The sequence below is a fragment of the Myxocyprinus asiaticus genome, chromosome 22 (assembly GCF_019703515.2).
Source record: "Myxocyprinus asiaticus isolate MX2 ecotype Aquarium Trade chromosome 22, UBuf_Myxa_2, whole genome shotgun sequence".
In the NCBI taxonomy this organism is placed as follows: Eukaryota; Metazoa; Chordata; class Actinopteri; order Cypriniformes; family Catostomidae; genus Myxocyprinus; species Myxocyprinus asiaticus.
In genome coordinates, this window is record NC_059365.1 from 25,001,132 (window position 1) to 25,018,585 (window position 17,454).

Sequence of the window (17,454 nt, forward strand, 5' to 3'; positions counted from 1 at the left end):
TGTTATTGTAAATTGGTATATGTCTCATCACTGTCATGACTGCTATGTTGCTCGGAACTGCACCCAAGATTTGCACTTGTGTATATGGTTGTGTGACGATAAAGTGATTTGATTTGATAAATTGACCTGCAGAAATATAGCATAAGTGATTCGCAAACTACTGCTGAAGCGGAATCTATAGGACTTTACTGTCAGAATTTTTCCTTGTTATCCAGATACTACATTGGTTTGCATATTATCAAATCATATAATGTGTCTCAAAGTGTGAGCTCTCTCTTATTGCCCAAATGTTACAGTTATTCAGCATAAGTAGAACTATACTGCAAGTGCAGTACAATAGTATGGTAAGCAAGTTTATAATATCAATGCATTAATCACCAAAATGTATTATTTCAGATTTATTTTTATTCAATGTTCAACTGACTTAAATAATTCATAACAGAGGTATTGCTAAATGTTTTAAAGTTGTGCTGTAAAGCATGTGCATGTTACGGTTCAAATTATTATTTAAAAATATCTTAATTACATACAGAATAAACTTGACAACATTCTTTAACAAACTATGAAACAAGTACACTTGACATTAGTACTACTGTTGTGCACACTCGCTTGCCATGGTTTTTTCTGAGTTAACGTGGGTAGGTTGGTACTTTTTCCTCTTTTTCTCAGCTCTCCAGTTCTCCTCTTCATTGCTGTGTGTTTGATCGTCAATCTTGCTACTGCAGTCATTAACAGGAGACCTACAGGCAAACCATTCAGTTTGTGGTGGTTCAAAATACAGATCTTGTGCTAAAAGTGATAATTAACATTATTACTATCGCCACAGGAGTTAGAATTTCAATGTCACTGTTAAAATTATCCAACAGTTGAAATGCAGACTTAAACGTCACTCCATCTCTTAAAAATTTTTTTTTACATTTCCCATTAATTTATCACTTCTTAAATATAATATAGTATACTCTTGAACTTGAAATTTCTTACAGTGTACCATTAAGCCAGGATGACATGAGACTAAATGTCAAAAGAAGTTTCACTGAGCTACAGGATTCCTGAGAGGCAGCGATAGAGCAGGAAACGATTATCGAGGAATGAGTGTCCTCATGAAACCCAGGAAGAGGGAGATGACAAAGATGGTAAAGTTCACGCAGCGCAGCAGAAGGGAGAAGGGTTGGCATGCAGAGGTTGGCACTGACCTGGGTGCATCAGGGATGCAGACTGGGGGATCCTCACAGATTCGGACAGACTTGTTTTCACGAGGCAAAACTGGGTTGGGCTCTGTGGTTTGTGCAGACTGTAATGGGACCACGGTGGACTTCTCAACAGAATGACTGAGAGTTTTTTCCTCTTTATTTCCACTCGAGGTCTTGGCTGGCTCAGTATCCATTGTCACAGATTCCTCTTTGCTAGGTGCTGACTTTTCCTCTGTAGTGACTACTGGAAACTTCTCACGGCGACGCTTCTGTACTTGTGATTTATTCACCTCTGAATACACAATGTTACATGTAAGGCCAGAGCATTTTAAACCAGCCTAAGGATAAATTACTACAGCAGTGAACTAATTTACACATTAAAGGAATAGTTCACCCAAAAGGAAAATTCTGTCATTATTTACTTACTCTCATATTGTTCCAAACCCATATGCTGTTATTTTTTGAGCAGCACCCAATGAGGATTTAAGAAACTCCATGACAGTTCACAGTGACCACATCTAACAAGCTCCAAAAAGGACATCATTAGGCCCTTTCTCACCAACAGTCCTAGCACTTTTCCCTTAGTAACTTTCTAGATGATAACTCTTAAGAGGAACAACATGTTGAAAATGCACTGTAAACCTATTTATCAACACAATCTTTTACAATATGGCTTTTATACCATGGTCTGTTCTAGGGATGTGCGAGACTAGTCGACTAGTCAACTAAACGGTTCTGATGCTGCTAGTCGACACTGGAATTACTAGTCGGTTAATATTTCCCCCCATTAAACTGATCATAATTTTTACACATTTACATTTGGCTTTATATTTTTACAGAGGCTGTACTTAAATTACTGTCATATCAATGTTAAATATTTAAAATAGAATTAATAATACAAATATTATTTAAAAAAAGAGGATATCTGGAGCAGATACAGAGTTTAATTTCACCTCAGTCTGCGCATGCTTCTTCCCTCTCTCACTCGCGATGCGCGCAGGATGTCCTCTCGCTAGACAATCAAACTCTGCAAAGTAGTAATGAAATCACTTCGGTGGTGCGGGAATCAGCTTTCCAAACGATTGAAAGTCCCTAAGGATGTTTTCACATTTGAGTCTTCTTTACATCTGTGCATGCTTGGATGTTTTTTTCACTGAGCGGGCTTTTTCAAGTGCAGGATAGACGCCTCAGGTGAATCAAGTCCCGTCATTCACCGGACCATGTCGACGTGTTAATTTTACTCATCAAAAAATTTATGCTTTTGAGTAAGTAGCCTAGAAAATAACTGTTTTAGACTAGGTATGCCATTTTTTTAATCTGCTGATTAAGAAGGCTATTTTCAATGAGGTGCCGACTGCTTAACATGTTAAACTATCTTTTATTCTGTGTGCACGTCATGTTTAGAATACATTAGGTTTATTGTAGCTACATCACAGGCCTATTTTTTTCTATCCTATAGCTACTATTTTTTATTTTTTTTACATCATAACTGTTATTGTTTGACGTTCTTTACCGAACAGCTGTCATATTAGATAGATGATTAATGCACGACTGCACGTCTTGAAATACGTGCAACTTTTCAGCACATTTTTTACTCTCTCATAGATTTGGCTTACCTGTTAATTATTTTCAACAATGTCCTGACTGTTTTAATATGTTAAGTAACTTTTACTTGGTGATTTCCGTTTAGAAGAGGCTTTTAATGGTTGTTCCATTAATCCAGCACTATTCGTTCAATTGTTTTCAATAAATATGCCTGTTAAATGTTCGCTAATGTTGATTCAGTGAATGCATGTCATGTTCTATATTTAATGTACAATGATCATAATTCAAGGCGAGCATGTCGCAGATAAATGCCCCTTTTCAGTAGAATTTAGCATCGGATTTGGAATAGATTAAGTATTTTAAATGGGTTGCATAAACACACTTTTTTTTTTTTTTACTGTTTTCTGAAGGTTGGTTTCTTTTTAGACTAGTCGATTAGTCGGTTACAAAACTTCTGTTTAAACGACAGTCAAATTAGTCATAGCGCACATCCCTAGTCTGTTCTAATATTCGATGCTGATTGGCTGGAATGCATGCAGTTCAAACCGTTGAATACACCGGTAGTTCCAGTCAGTTTTAATCACCGTTCTATATTAATTCTAAATATAGTTCTATATTAGTTCTATATAGTGATTAATTTCTCTGCTGTCCCCCGTAATGACACATTGCGAGAGTTTTATGCCTTTGCTCAAACGAACCCCAGACGCAAATATAGTGTCAGAGCTGAGATTAACCATCACTTCACAAAACAACATCATCAAATCATGCAGTGTCGTCTTTAAATTAACAGTGAAGCTACAGGAAACACGAAAAAGACAACAGTGTTCATCAGCCCCGTATTACTCACCCAAAGTGTTTATTAGGAAAGTATGGTTTGACATTCAACTGTTTTGCACAGTGGTGGAGAAGGTAACCGGGACCATCAAATGTGTCTTTCTCTGTCCGGCAAGACAAGGCAAGATGATTTCACTATGTAACACAATTTATTTTCTTGGGTAGTAAGTGTTATTTCCTAATTGCTTATGCCTCAATAGTATAGAAAATGGCTATTATTCCCCACAAACTTTGCTTTTGTGAACAGGACAGTGATATTTTGAAATTTACCTATTTCCAGTGAGAAAACAGGCGAATTTGTGTCTTTTCGTTCACATACAGTCAGAAAAAAACAACATATGAATCCAAAATCCTTCTTTATATGTGGTCCGACGAAGACACCAGCTTTGACCTTTGCCTCAGACAGCTTAGGGAAGAAGTCTTGAAGGTACTTGAAGGCTGCCGACTCCTTATCTAGAGCTCTGACAAATTGTTTCATAAGGCCCAATTTTATGTGCGGTGGTGGCATTAGCACCTTCAGTGGCTCCCACTTGATGTTGTTCCTCCCCACAGAGAACTCGGTCCACTGTGGCCAGTCCCGCCTGTGGTAGTGCGCCTTGGTGTCCCTGCTGTTCCAAAGGCAAAGATAGCAGGGAAACTTGGTAAAACTGCCTTGGAGACCCATCAGGCATGCCACCATTTTGAAGTCTCCTATGACCTCCCAGCTGTACTCATCATACTTCGAGGCGTCCAGCAAGGTCTTGATGCTGTTGTAATCCTCTTTGAGGTGCACCGAGTGAGCCAGGGGAAGAGACGGGTACTTGTTACCATTATGGATCAGCATGGCTTTGATTATTACTTTAGTATAAATACATGTTAATTTGGATTTTTTCTGACTTTATGTGAACGGAGACACAAATCTATACCCTATTCAACATGTGCACCTATAACCACTAGAGGGTGCCCCACGATCACACATCGCTGACTGAAGTTCTGAATGGAGATTGTTTCATAACACGCAGCCTTCTGCTGTTTTGAAATTGAGCAATGCCACATCACCATTTTATTCTTAATTCAATCAATCGTGCAGCCTTAATGAATATCATATAGATGTCTCAGAGGTCAAATTCTGCAGGATTAGAGCGTTTTGGATGATTTTCTCCTCATCATGAATAGTAAGTGCAACTTTTACAACTGTCATGTCAGCAACGCCACTTTTTCCTCATGAATGTGAAAATGACAACGAGTAGGAATAGAATATTACTCAATATTCTATGTTCTCAGGAGTGCCAACCCTTCTACATTATGTGGGTATTATTATTTCTGGATTGAGTATTTAAATTCACAGTTTTTTTTTTTTAAAGTGTTTGGTCTCCAAAAAACTATATTGTTGCACTACTTTATCCTGTGTCTGATTTAGAACGGGTGGAACTGTAGATCTAACAACCTGTAGATAAAGTTAACCATTATTTTTTATTCTTCCAGTCAAAATTTGCACTGCATTAATTAATGACAGTTTTAACTAATCAATGCTAGCAAGTAACCATGGTATAAGTGGGATAATCCATGGCTAGGTGTGTGTTAAACGATTTTAAATGCACTTTGCAGAGGCCAAAGTTCTTCGCCTCCACGTTGTGTATTTAAAATCATTTAACGCACACCTAGCCATGGATAATCCCTTACTTATGACTCGACTGAGGACTCAAGATGGTGCCTAGTATGGCTGCTGTGTTGCGAGCTCCGAAACAACATTGTAGGTTTTTGTTTGTTTTGTTTACAATTCTTATGTTTTTTTGTCTTGGATATTGTTTGCCTTACTGTCTACGACAGACAAACACTTTTGGACATTGGTTCTGCAATTACACACCATAAACCGGACTTCAAATTCCTCAATGCCGACCCGCTGTTTACAAACACGCCAGCGGAGCCCTTTGTCTGGGCTACCTGGCCACGAAAACGCAGAAGGAAAAGGGGAAACAAAGCTGGTGTTCTCATCAGAGTAAGACATCGCGCAAATTGAATCCCGCTACCCAGTATTCTACTGGCAAATGTTCAGTCTCTGGACAACAAGCTCTGCGAGCTGAGAGCGCGGATCTCTTTCCAACGAGAGATGAGGGACTGCTGCATTATCTGCCTTACAGAAACTTGGATGTCTGCGGAGATTCCAGACTCAGCCATCAAACCCACAGGGTTCTCCGTGCACCGAGCGGACAGAGCGAAAGACCTCTCAGGTAAAAGCAGAGGTGGTGGTGTATGTTTTACGGTCAACAAATCCTGGTGTGATCAGAGGACAGTACATTCTATCAGTACATTCTGCTCACCTGATCTGGAATTTCTCATGCTTCCGTGTTGACCATTCTGGCTACCGAGGGAATTCACAGCGGTCATTATCACTGCTGTGTACATCCTGCCACAAGCCGACACAGACCGGGCACTCAAGGAACTGTACGGGATTATAAGCAAGCAGGAAACCGTGCACCCTGAGGCCTCGTTCATTGTGACCGGGGACTTTAACAAAGCCAATTTTAAGTCAACTGCACCGAAATACCACCAACACATCAGTTTTAATACACAAGAGGACCAGGTTTTGGACCACTGCTACTCTCCCTTCTGGGATGGCTACAAATCCCTCCCCCACCCACCATTTGGCAAATCGGACCACTCTTCCATTCTGCTTCTGCCCGCTTACAGGCACAAACTGAAACAGGAAGCACCAACCCTCAGAATGATCCAGTGTTGGTCGGACCAATCAGACTCTATGCTACAAGACTGTTTTGATCACATGGACTGGAAGATGTTCCGGTCCACCTCTGATGACGACATCGAGGTTTACGCTGATAGCGTAACGTGTTTCATCAGAAAGTGCGTAGAGGATGTTGTTCCGTCCAAAACGATATGGATCTACCCGAACCAGAAACCTTGGATTAATAGCAATGTTCGCGCGGACCTCTGCTTTTAATTCCAGGAACACGGAGGAGCATAAACAAGCCAGTTATGCCCTCCGAAAAACTATCAGAGCAGCAAAACGCCAGTAAAGGAACAAGATTGAAGGACAGTTTAACACCACCAACTCTAGAAGCATGTGGCAGGGAATTAATATCATCATGGACTTTAAAGGGAATTAAAACTCCGCCATGAACACTGCTGCCTCTCTCCCGGATGAGCTAAATACTTTTTATGCACGGTTTGAGGGAAATAACACCGCCCTTGCAGAGAGAGCTCTCGCGGCCAAACCTACAGAGGTTATTTCACTCTCCGTCTCTTTAGCGGATGTAACCCGATCCTTCCGACGGGTGAATATCCGCAAAGCTGCAGGTCCAGACGGCATTCCAGGCCGCGTTATCAGAGCGTGTGCGAACCAACTGGCTGGTGTTTTTTGGACATTTTCAACTTTTCCCTCTCTTTGTCTGTAGTCTACACATGCTTTAAAACGTCCACCATTGTGTCTGTACCAAATCAAAGCAAAATCACTTGCTTAAATGACTGGCATACTGTTGCTCTGACCCCCATCATCAGCAAATGCTTTGAGAGACTAATCAGAGATTACATCTGCTCTGTGCTGCCTCCACCACTGGACCCATTGCAGTTTGCTTACCGCAACAACTGCTCCACTGATGTTGCCATTGCATCTACAATACACACTGCTCTCTCCCACCTGGAAAAAAGGAACACTTATGTGAGAATGCTGTTTGTAGACTACAGCTCAGCATTCAACACCATAGCGCCCTCCAAGTTTGATGAGAAACTCCGGGCTCTGGGCTTAAACAGCTCGCTGTGCAGCTGGATCCTGGACTTCCTGTCAAGCAGACACCAGGTGGTTAGAATGGGCAGTAACATCTCCTCATCACTGACCCTCAACACTGGAGCCCTGCAGGGCTGTGTTCTTAGCCCACTCCTGTATTCCCTGTACACACATGACTGTGTGGCAACATATCGCTCCAATGCCATCATTAAGTTTGCTGATGATACGACGGTGGTAGGTCTGATCACTGACAATGATGAAACAGCCTACAGAGAGGAGGTGCACACTCTGACACGCTGGTGTCAGGAGCACAACCTCTCCCTCAGTGTCAGCAAGACAAAGGAGCTTGTGGTGGACTTCAGGAGAAAAGACAGAGAACACAGCCCCATCACCATCAATGGAGCACCAGTGGAGAGAGTCAGCAGCTTCAAGTTCCTGGGTGTCCACATCACTGAGGAACTCACATGGTCCATCCACACTGAGGCCGTTGTGAAGAAGGCTCATCAGCACCTTCTCTTCCTGAGATGGCTGAGGAAGTTTGGAATGAACTGCCACATCATCACACGGTTCTACACCAGCACTGTAGAGAGCATCCTGACAGGCTGCATCTCCGCCTGGTATGGCAATAGCACCGCCCACAACCGCAAAGCCATGCAAAGGGTGGTGCGAACTGCCAGACATATCATTGGAGGTGAGCTTCCCTCCCTCCAGGACATATACACCAGGCGGTGTGTGAAAAAAGCTCGGAGGATCATCAGAGACTCCAGCCACCCGAGCCATGGGCTGCTCTCACTGCTACCATCAGGCAGGTGGTATCGCAGCATCAGGACCCGCACCAGCCGACTTCATGACAGCTTCTTCCCCCGAGCAATCAGACTTTTGAACTCTTGATCTCTCACAATCAATAAACATCAGCACTGCACTTTATTAATCTTATTATCTCACACTGGACTGTCATAAATTATATTCTCTTAACAACACACTGGCAACTGACTATCAACCGACAGCCTGAATGTCAATACAGTACAATACAACCTACTGTACATTTTATATATACTATATACTTTTTTATTGTATAATGTGTATTCTATATTGTGTGTATTGTATGTTATTATTTGTATATTGTGTTGTGTGTAATTATATGTATATTAGATTTTAAATTGTGTTGTGTAAATTTTATGTTTATTGTAGATTGGTATATGTCTCATCACTGTCATGACTGGTATGTTGCTCGGAACGGCACCCAAGAATTTCACACACTATTGCACTTGTGTATATGGCTGTGTGACAATAAAAGTGATTTGATTTGACATAAATTACTGTATTGAAATACTCCCTCATTGACTTAAAGACGTTTTGATGCAAGTTAACCACAAAGTAACAGGCACACAAAGTACCTAAAATGGGCTTTAGTCCCTGCAGTTGGAAAGAGTCTAATAATAACATCAAACATCATTGGTTCACATGTGTCTGGTCAACAAAAGTCAAGACGTCAAGCCTGCGCCATAACCACATTTGATTAGAGAGCTGTATAATTAATTTGCATAAATGACTTGATTTGTAAATTAATAAAGATTTAAAATTCAGTCTGTTCCTCACACAAAGCTATTGTATGGCTTCAGAAGACTTGGAATATGTCATGTGACCAATGACGTTTGGTGTAATTAACATCGTTTCTGCGGCTTGATAGATGTGGTCAATATGAACTGTCATTGTATAGACAGATCTGTTTCTTTAACATGGGGGTGCTTAAACAAAGACAGAACTTTCACTTTGGGGAGAACTACTCCTTTAAACCTCAGTCATTCTACAATGTAACTTTTCAAGAATGTAATTACCATTAGGTGTGTATTTCATCTGTAGTTCTTCAAGCTTGACTTGGAGCTTCATGTTGTCACTGTGTCTTTGTTTCAGCGTTTGCTCTGCACCATAGAGTTTCCTCTCCAACTCCAACACTCTCTGACTTTCAGAAAGACCCTTCATTCTCGCCATGGATAACTCATCCTTCAGTTTCTCTGCATCCTTTCTATATAAATACATTTTACAACTGTATTAAACAGTACTGAAGTGCTGTCTGCCAACAGTGCAAATATGTTCTAAGAGAACACTCACTTTGAATTTGAAAGTTGCATTTTTAATAGATCAGTGTAGTAAGTCTCATCCACAAGCTCATTTTCTTTAGACTGGACAGGTTGATGCTGGTCTGTTACAGTCACCTGTTGGTAAAAGAGTTAGTAGCAATATTTTCCAAACTGTAATTACTATGTTTCATTTATATGTGGGAATTAATATGTAACATGATCGACTTACCTTTGCTTTCTCCAGCTCTCTTACTTTCATCATCAAGGTCTCTATTTCATTGTTCTTTTCAGATAACATGAACTGCAAACGTTCAAGCTGGGCTGGGTCGGCCCTGTTGCCCTGCAGCTGCATAAGGGTGGCTATCTGCATCTAAAACAGCAGACAGAAGGAAAACAGATGTAATTCCCTTTGCTAATGTGGAAATAATAAAATGAAATATGTAAACCCTTTGCAGCCTTAGCAAATAGCCTCAATGTGTTTTACCTTCATACGGTGCATGTGTTGTTTGGTGAGAACATGCTGCTTCTGTAGAGACTCGTACTGTCTTTTCATGCTGTTCAGTTGCCTCTCCATCTCTGCTCTTTTGTCCTCTACCTGTGCAAATCCAAATATTTTGTGTCATGGCACACCAACCTATGCCTTAAAATACTTTACAATGCTTTTTAACTATCCTGTAATGATGTATGAAACCCTATTATTGACTCTGGAATATTTAGTGTAGCTAAGCTTCTCCATATTTGCTGTAAAGCTTACAACATTTGGTTTATCTTCCTTTCTAAAATGATATTGTATTGTTTTGAAAATAAGGTACAGTTTCTTTAATTACTCAAGCCTTATTTTAAACAGGAGGGAGGATGGAATAATGCCATGAGGAATAATAAAAAGTTTTGGGCAGACATTGCATTTGATCCTATAGCCAGTCATTCAATGCTTCCCATACCAGCAGGAACCTTCACTCCTTTATGACCTTCACGTGATGTCAAAGCATTTGGAGAATTACTGCCCACAAACACATACGGCATAAAAATCATAATGTTTCAGGTTTTAAAAGAAGTATTTCCTAAAGTAAGTGCTCAGTCCTATACCTCAGAAAACAAGGAATTGCCTTTGCTGTTGGGATCCTGTGCCTGTTGCAACACTTGTTCCAGTTGGATTTGAAGATCTTGGTTGGCTTCACGAGCTTTCTACATTGGGGAGAACAAAAGTGTTTGCCTTCAATTCCAGTTAAATCCTCAGAATCAGATTCAACTTTATGCATTTTGTGCAAGTAGTTACAATAATACAACACAATACAAAAAGCTTTTAATCAAGAATTTACACAGAAATGCAGGAAGTAATGACGAATCAGTTTTAATCAGCAAGCCGGATTGGAAACAGCATATTCACAATTCCACAGAAAGCTCCACAGATTTCGGCAGAATTTGAATGTCCGTCATTCAAATCGGCCTACTGGCCCTTGCCAGTTTCAACTCCGTTTAACACATTTGACTTTTAATCCATTTTGTAGAATTTCCCCACAATCAGCACAGAAAATGTGAAAAGTGGTTCCATGGGGACCTACTTATCAGTATCAGAAATCTTAGTCTAGAGCATTTCCAGCATTATTCACTGTAACTCAACCCAAAAATTAATATTTAATAAACACATTTACTTGACAATGCTTACTGACATACCTCTAAAGCATTATAGCAGGACACTGCCTCTTTCTCTCTCTCTTCCTTCTCCTCTGTGAGTCTCTCCAGTTGCCTCTGGAGGGTCGTGTTGGCCAAATTCAGCTGTTCTTCTTTGTATCGTGCCTCCTGAAGTTCCTGCTCTAACGTCTCCTGAAAGGCAAGTTCCCACACTTCAGTACCTTTAAATTTTGCCAACTACCACAGTGGCACACTTTCGCAGCCTTCTATTTACAATGGAACAACTACAAGGTATCACTGTATTATTATCAAGACAGTACAGTTGAGCTCAAAAGTTTGCATACCCTGGCAAAAATTGTGAAATTTTGGCATTGATTTTGAAAATGTGACTGATCATTTATTTAAGGATAGTGATCATATGAAGCCATTTATTATCACATAGTTGTTTGGCTCCTTTTTAAATCATAATGATAACAGAAATCACCCAAATTGCCCTGATCAAAAAGTTTACATACCCTTGAATGTTTGGCCTTGTTACAGACTCACAAGGTGACACACACAGGTTTAAATGGCAATTAAAGGTTAATTTCCCACAACTGTGGCTTTTTAAATTGTAATTAATGTCTGTGTATAAATAGTCAATGAGTTTGTTAGCTCTCACGTGGCTGCATTGAGCAGGCTAGATACTGAGCTATGGGGAGCAGAAAAGAACTGTCAAAAGACCTGCGTAATAAGGTAATGGAAATTTATAAAGATGGAAAAGGATATAAAAAGATATCCATAGCCTTGAAAATGCCAGTCAGTACTGTTCAATCACTTATTAAGAAGTGGAAAATTCGGGGATCTCTTGATACCAAGCCAAGGTCAGGTAGACAAAGAAAGATTTCAGCCACAACTGCCAGAAGAATTGTTTGGGATACAAAGAAAAACCCACAGGTAACCTCAGGAGAAATACAGGCTGCTCTGGAAAAAGACGGTGTGGTTGTTTCAAGGAGCACAATATGACGATACTTGAACAAAAATGAGCTGCATGGTCGAGTTGCCAGAAAGAAGCCACAAAAAAGCCATTTACAATATGCCCGACAACACCTTGACACACCTCACAGCTTCTGGCACACTGTAATTTGGAGTGACGAGACCAAAATAGAGTTTATGGTCACAACCATAAGCGCTATGTTTGGAGAGGGGTCAACAAGGCCTATAGTGAAAAGAATACCATCCCCACTGTGAAGCATGGTGGTGGCTCACTGATGTTTTGGAGGTATGTGAGCTCTAAAGGCACGGGGAATCTTGTGAAAATTGATGGCAAGATGAATGCAGCATGTTATCAGAAAATACTAGCAGACAATTTGCATTCTTCTGCACGAAAGCTGCGCATGGGATGCTCTTGGACTTTCCAGCACGACAATGACCCTAAGCACAAGGCCAAGTTCAGTGGTTACAGCAGAAAAAGGTGAAGGTTCTGGAGTGGCCATCACAGTCTCCTGACCTTAATATCGTCGAGCCACTTGGGGGAGATCTCAAATGTGCGGTTCATGCAAGACGACCAAAGACTTTGCATGACCTGGAGGCATTTTTCCAAGACGAATGGGCAGCTATACCACCTGCAAGAATTTGGGGCCTCATAGACAACTATTACAAAAGACTGCACACTGTCATTGATGCTAAAGGGGGCAATACACAGTATTAAGAACTAAGGGACAGACAGGATATGATGTCACACATTAAGGTGAAATTTCTTTGCATGAGCTTTCACTTTCGGATGTGTTTATGTGAAAATGAATGGAGCACATTATTCAACAGGCATTACTTATTAATTCGAATTTATGTTTTGATTTTTGTTTTTTAAATCGAGGTTTCACATAAAAATATTAGCAAACGTTATATTTATATTTATATATACAGTTGAAGTCAGAAGTTTACATTCACTTTTCTTATTTTTTAAGAATATTCATTTTGTAACCACTCCACAGATTTCATATTAGCAAACTATAGTTTTGGCAAGTCGTTTAGGACATCTACTTTGTGCATGACAAGTAATTTTTCCAACAATTGTTTACAGACAGACTGTTTCACAATTCCAGTGGGTCAGAAGTTTACATGCAGTGGTGGCTCAGCGGTTAAGGCTCCGGGTTACTGATCAGAAGGTCGGGGGTTCAAGCCCCAGCAGGGCCACTGTTGGGCCCTTGACCCTATCCGCTCCATGGGCGCCGTATCATGGCTGACCCTGCACTCTGACATATCCCTCTGCTGGGATATGTGAAAAAAAGAATTTCACTATATATGTGCAAATGTATAATGTGTGATAAATAAATATAATTAATTAAAAACTGTGCCTTTAAGCAGCTTGGAAAATTCCAGCTAACTGGAGTCAACTGGAGGTGTACCTGTGGATGTATTTTAAGGCCTACCTTCAAACTCAGTGCCTCTTTGCTTGACATCATGGGAAAATCAAAAGAAATCAGCCAAGACCTCAGAAAAATAATTGTGGACCTCAACAAGTCTGGTTCATCCTTGGGAGCAATTTCCAAACACCTGAAGGTACCACGTTCATCTGTAAAAACAATAGTATGCAAGTATAACACCATGGAACCACGTGGCCATCATACCACTCAGGAAGGAGACACATTCTGTCTCCTAGAGATGAACGTAGTTTGGTGCGAAAAGTGCAAATCAATCCCAGAACAACAGCAAAGGACCTTGTGAAGATGCTGGAGGAAACAGATAGACAAGTATCTATATCCACAGTAAAACGAGTCCTATATCGACATAACCTGAAAGGCTGCTCAGCAAGGAAGAAGCCACTGCTCCAAAACCGCCATAAAAAGCCAGACTACAGTTTGCAAGTGCACGTGGGGACAAAGATCTTACTTTTTAAAGAAATTTCCTCTGGTCTCATTAAACAAAAATTGAACTGTTTGGCCATAATGACCATTGTTGTGTTTGGAGGAAAAAGGGTGAGGCTTGCAAGCCAAAGAACACCATCCCAACTGTGAAGCATGGGGGTGGAAGCATCATGTTGTGGGGGTGCTTTGCTGCAGGAGGGACTGGTTCACTCCACAAAATAGATGGCATCATGAGGAAGGAAAATTATGTGGACATATTGAAGCAACATCTCAAGACATCAGCCAGGAATTTAAAGCTCGGTCGCAAATAGGTCTTCCAAATGGACAATGACCCCAAGCATACCTCCAAATTTGTGGCAAAATGGCTTAAGGACAACAAAGTCAAGGTATTGGAGTGGCCATCACAAAGCCCTGACCTCAATCAGATAGAAAATTTGTGGGCAGAACTGAAAAAGCGTGTGTGAGCAAGGAGGCCTAAAAACCTGACTCAGTTACACCAGTTCTGTCTGGTGGAATGGGACAAAATTCCAGCAACTTATTGCGAGAAGCTTGTGGGAGGCTACCCAAAATGTTTGATCCAAGTTAAACAATTTAAAGGCAATGCTACCAAATACTAACAAAGTGTATGCAAACTTCTGACCCACTGGAAATGTGATAAAAGAAATAAAAGCTGAAATAAATCATTCTCTCTACTATTATTCTGACATTTCACATTCTTAAAATAGTGATCTGGACCTTATTTTCTTTACGGACATGATGTAAACACGCACGGACAAAAGTATGCAATGACAAGAGTATGCAATTTCCTGCCAAATCAGTCCTGACAGCTCTAAAATATAAATCATTATTATAGGTTTACCATAGTAAATCGAGGTAAGGCAAAAACATGGTTTGGAAGATGGATTGTTGGTGTACTTGCTCATTAATGACATTTTGTTCATTTCTAACAAAAACAATCTTACATAGCGTAGCTTTAAGTTTGAAAAAAATAATAATAATAATAATAATTTTGATTTAAATTTTTTGCCTTATCGCCCAGCCCTACTTTTTTTTTTTTAATAAATATTTTATATTCCTCCATGAAAAGACATACCAGAGTAGTTGGAAAAAGGACTTTACCATAGCTGATTCCATGTCCATCTTCTGCACTTGCAGCTCCAGGATCTCTGAGGACATGGTTTCATGTGCACGCTCTGTAAAGACACGCAGCTCCTCGGTTTTGCTGCTCAGTGCTTCAGATTGCTGGTCCAGCTTGTGTTTCATCTGCTTCCCAGCCAGTTGAGCTTCCTCTAAATCTGCCTTCATTTTCTCCACCTAAAAAGGCAAATCATCAGCATTGCAGACAAGACTCTTTTCGTTCAGGACAATAAACTACCTTAAGAAGCAAAGATTCTCATAAGCCGAATGCTGAGGCATTACCAACAAAAACATATGAGCTGACCTTATTCTTTAGGTCACTGATCTCAAGAGCATGACTCCTCTCCAACAGAGTTTGCTGCTGCTCCAGCTGATGTTTCTGGTGGTTTTTGACGACATCAAATTCTGAACGAAGACTTTCCAATATGCGGCCCTTTAACTCAACTTCCCTATGCAGAGTGTATTTCTCTTGCTCCAGGGCCTGCAATTAAAGTACACTGACAAGATGACACTGCAACATATTTAAGTCACTATTTATTGGTCAAGCATCATGTTGTGGTGATCTGGTGGTCAAATGCTGCCAACCTGGATTGGCCAATACCTCAATGACATTGGACATCTCAATTCGCTGCTCCTCCAGTTTGTTGTGTAGATCCATTTTGTCATCCAAGAGCTGAAGTCCATACTGTCCAGCCCTCTGAAGAGCCTCTTCACCCTCCTGCACCTTCCTTCGCAACGCTTTAAACTCATCCTCAAGATCTGACATCTGAAATGAAAGAGAGAGAGAGAGAGAGAAAGAAAGAAAGATGTTATGAAATCTGAGGTGCTCATTGTTTTTAAAGTGTGTATGTGGTCAGCAATGTAGAAGCATGCTAAGATTACTGTCTTTTTAATTTTGAAAAATGTATTTGAGTAAAATAATACTAATTCTTAATACTGATACATGATGTATAAACAGACAGCCTTCTAATTTTACAAAGCTGAAATGTCAAGACAAAATTCGTTAACTTCCATTAGTTAACTACGTCTGGCTAACAATTTAAACTTCCATCAAAAACATCTTGTAATATTTATGATAAGCGTCTGTTTCGGTAGTCACATCAAAATCATGTCTGAATGTTTACCTTTAGAGCTTCGTATTTACAAAATAGTCGATAATATATTTTTTCTCTGAAGGATAAACCGCCCCAACTGCCTTTCTGCCAGACAACTTCACACTGCTAGTTTGAATTCTGCAGCAGTCGTCAATGACATATCGCGAGAAAACGCGAGATTCTAGCAATCCATCACAGAACATTGCTTTCTAGTGCCGCTTAGTGGCAAACCACACCATAGATCCACATAAACTCTGAACATCAACATCACAAGCTGTACTTTCAGAATATGCATAAAGCAAGTCTATCCTTAGTAAAAAGGCTAACCTATCTCAGTACATTGTTATAGGGGGTCATTGACCATTTAAATTGTCCGAGGTAATACAAATCTTTTATAAATCTAGAATTCTTACATTTAAAGCATTTTCTAAAAAATAAAATAAAAAAATATGAAAAAAAAATAATAATAATTTTATGCTACTCAAAAAATGTCAAGTGGTGTAACCATCAAGCAAAAGGTACTATATATATATATATATATATATATATATATATATATATATATATATATATATATATATATATATACATACATATATACATATATACATATACATATATGTACATATACGTACATATACGTACATATACGTACATATACATATATATATATATATATATATATATATATATATATATATATATATATATATATACATATATATATATATCCTAAACTTATTGACAGGAACCTTGAAAGACCACAGTAAGTGTTGACATCTCCAGGGGAGATGATAGTTGTTTCCAGTCCTCATCTCTTATGTTGCAAACTGGGAACAAACTTTCATATCTCCCAATTTCAACCCTGTAGCCTCTCAACATAACTGTGTTAACTACAAATTCTTCAAAAGTCTCGTTACCCAGGACTGTGAGACCAAGCTTAAAAACAGCCACATTGTCAGATTTGCTGGTGACATGGCTGGTATTGATCTAGTTAACACTGATTATAAAATATCATAAAGCAAGTGAATTCTAGTATATAAATCTGGATATCCATGCTACACCAAATACACTTTTAACAAGAGTAATTGTTGTTGACTTCAGGAAGTGTGAAACAATCAACACTGATGGGGTTCCTGTGGAGGCTGTGGAGTTCTTCTTTAAACTGAGATGGCAAACAACATACAGATGGCAGACAGTGAACTGGGCTGACCACTTGTGTTCCAATTACCATAGACGGTTGTACACCAGGTGTAAACGGGCCCCATGAGAAAAGTACCACAGCATCAATCACAAGGCAGTTTCAAGCAGTCCTAATAATGCTGAACAATTAATTGTCTGACCACTGCTAGTATCTGGGTCATTAACAAATAA

The 17,454-nt window shown here is 39.8% G+C and overlaps 1 protein-coding gene across 1 annotated transcript; it reads right to left on the reverse strand.

Moving 5' to 3' along the window:
• Positions 1-412: 412 nt before the first annotated feature.
• On the reverse strand, positions 413-16,224 carry spdl1 (spindle apparatus coiled-coil protein 1). The gene is made up of 12 exons (XM_051649734.1): positions 16,111-16,224; positions 15,588-15,752; positions 15,291-15,467; positions 14,969-15,163; positions 11,046-11,195; positions 10,458-10,556; positions 9,856-9,966; positions 9,601-9,741; positions 9,403-9,506; positions 9,129-9,316; positions 1,194-1,482; positions 413-740 (listed from the first exon to the last, which is right to left on the reverse strand). The coding sequence occupies exons 2-12, from the start codon at positions 15,750-15,752 to the stop codon at positions 590-592; spliced, it is 1,770 nt and encodes a 589-aa protein (XP_051505694.1). The 5' UTR covers positions 16,111-16,224; the 3' UTR covers positions 413-589.
• Positions 16,225-17,454: the final 1,230 nt, after the last annotated feature.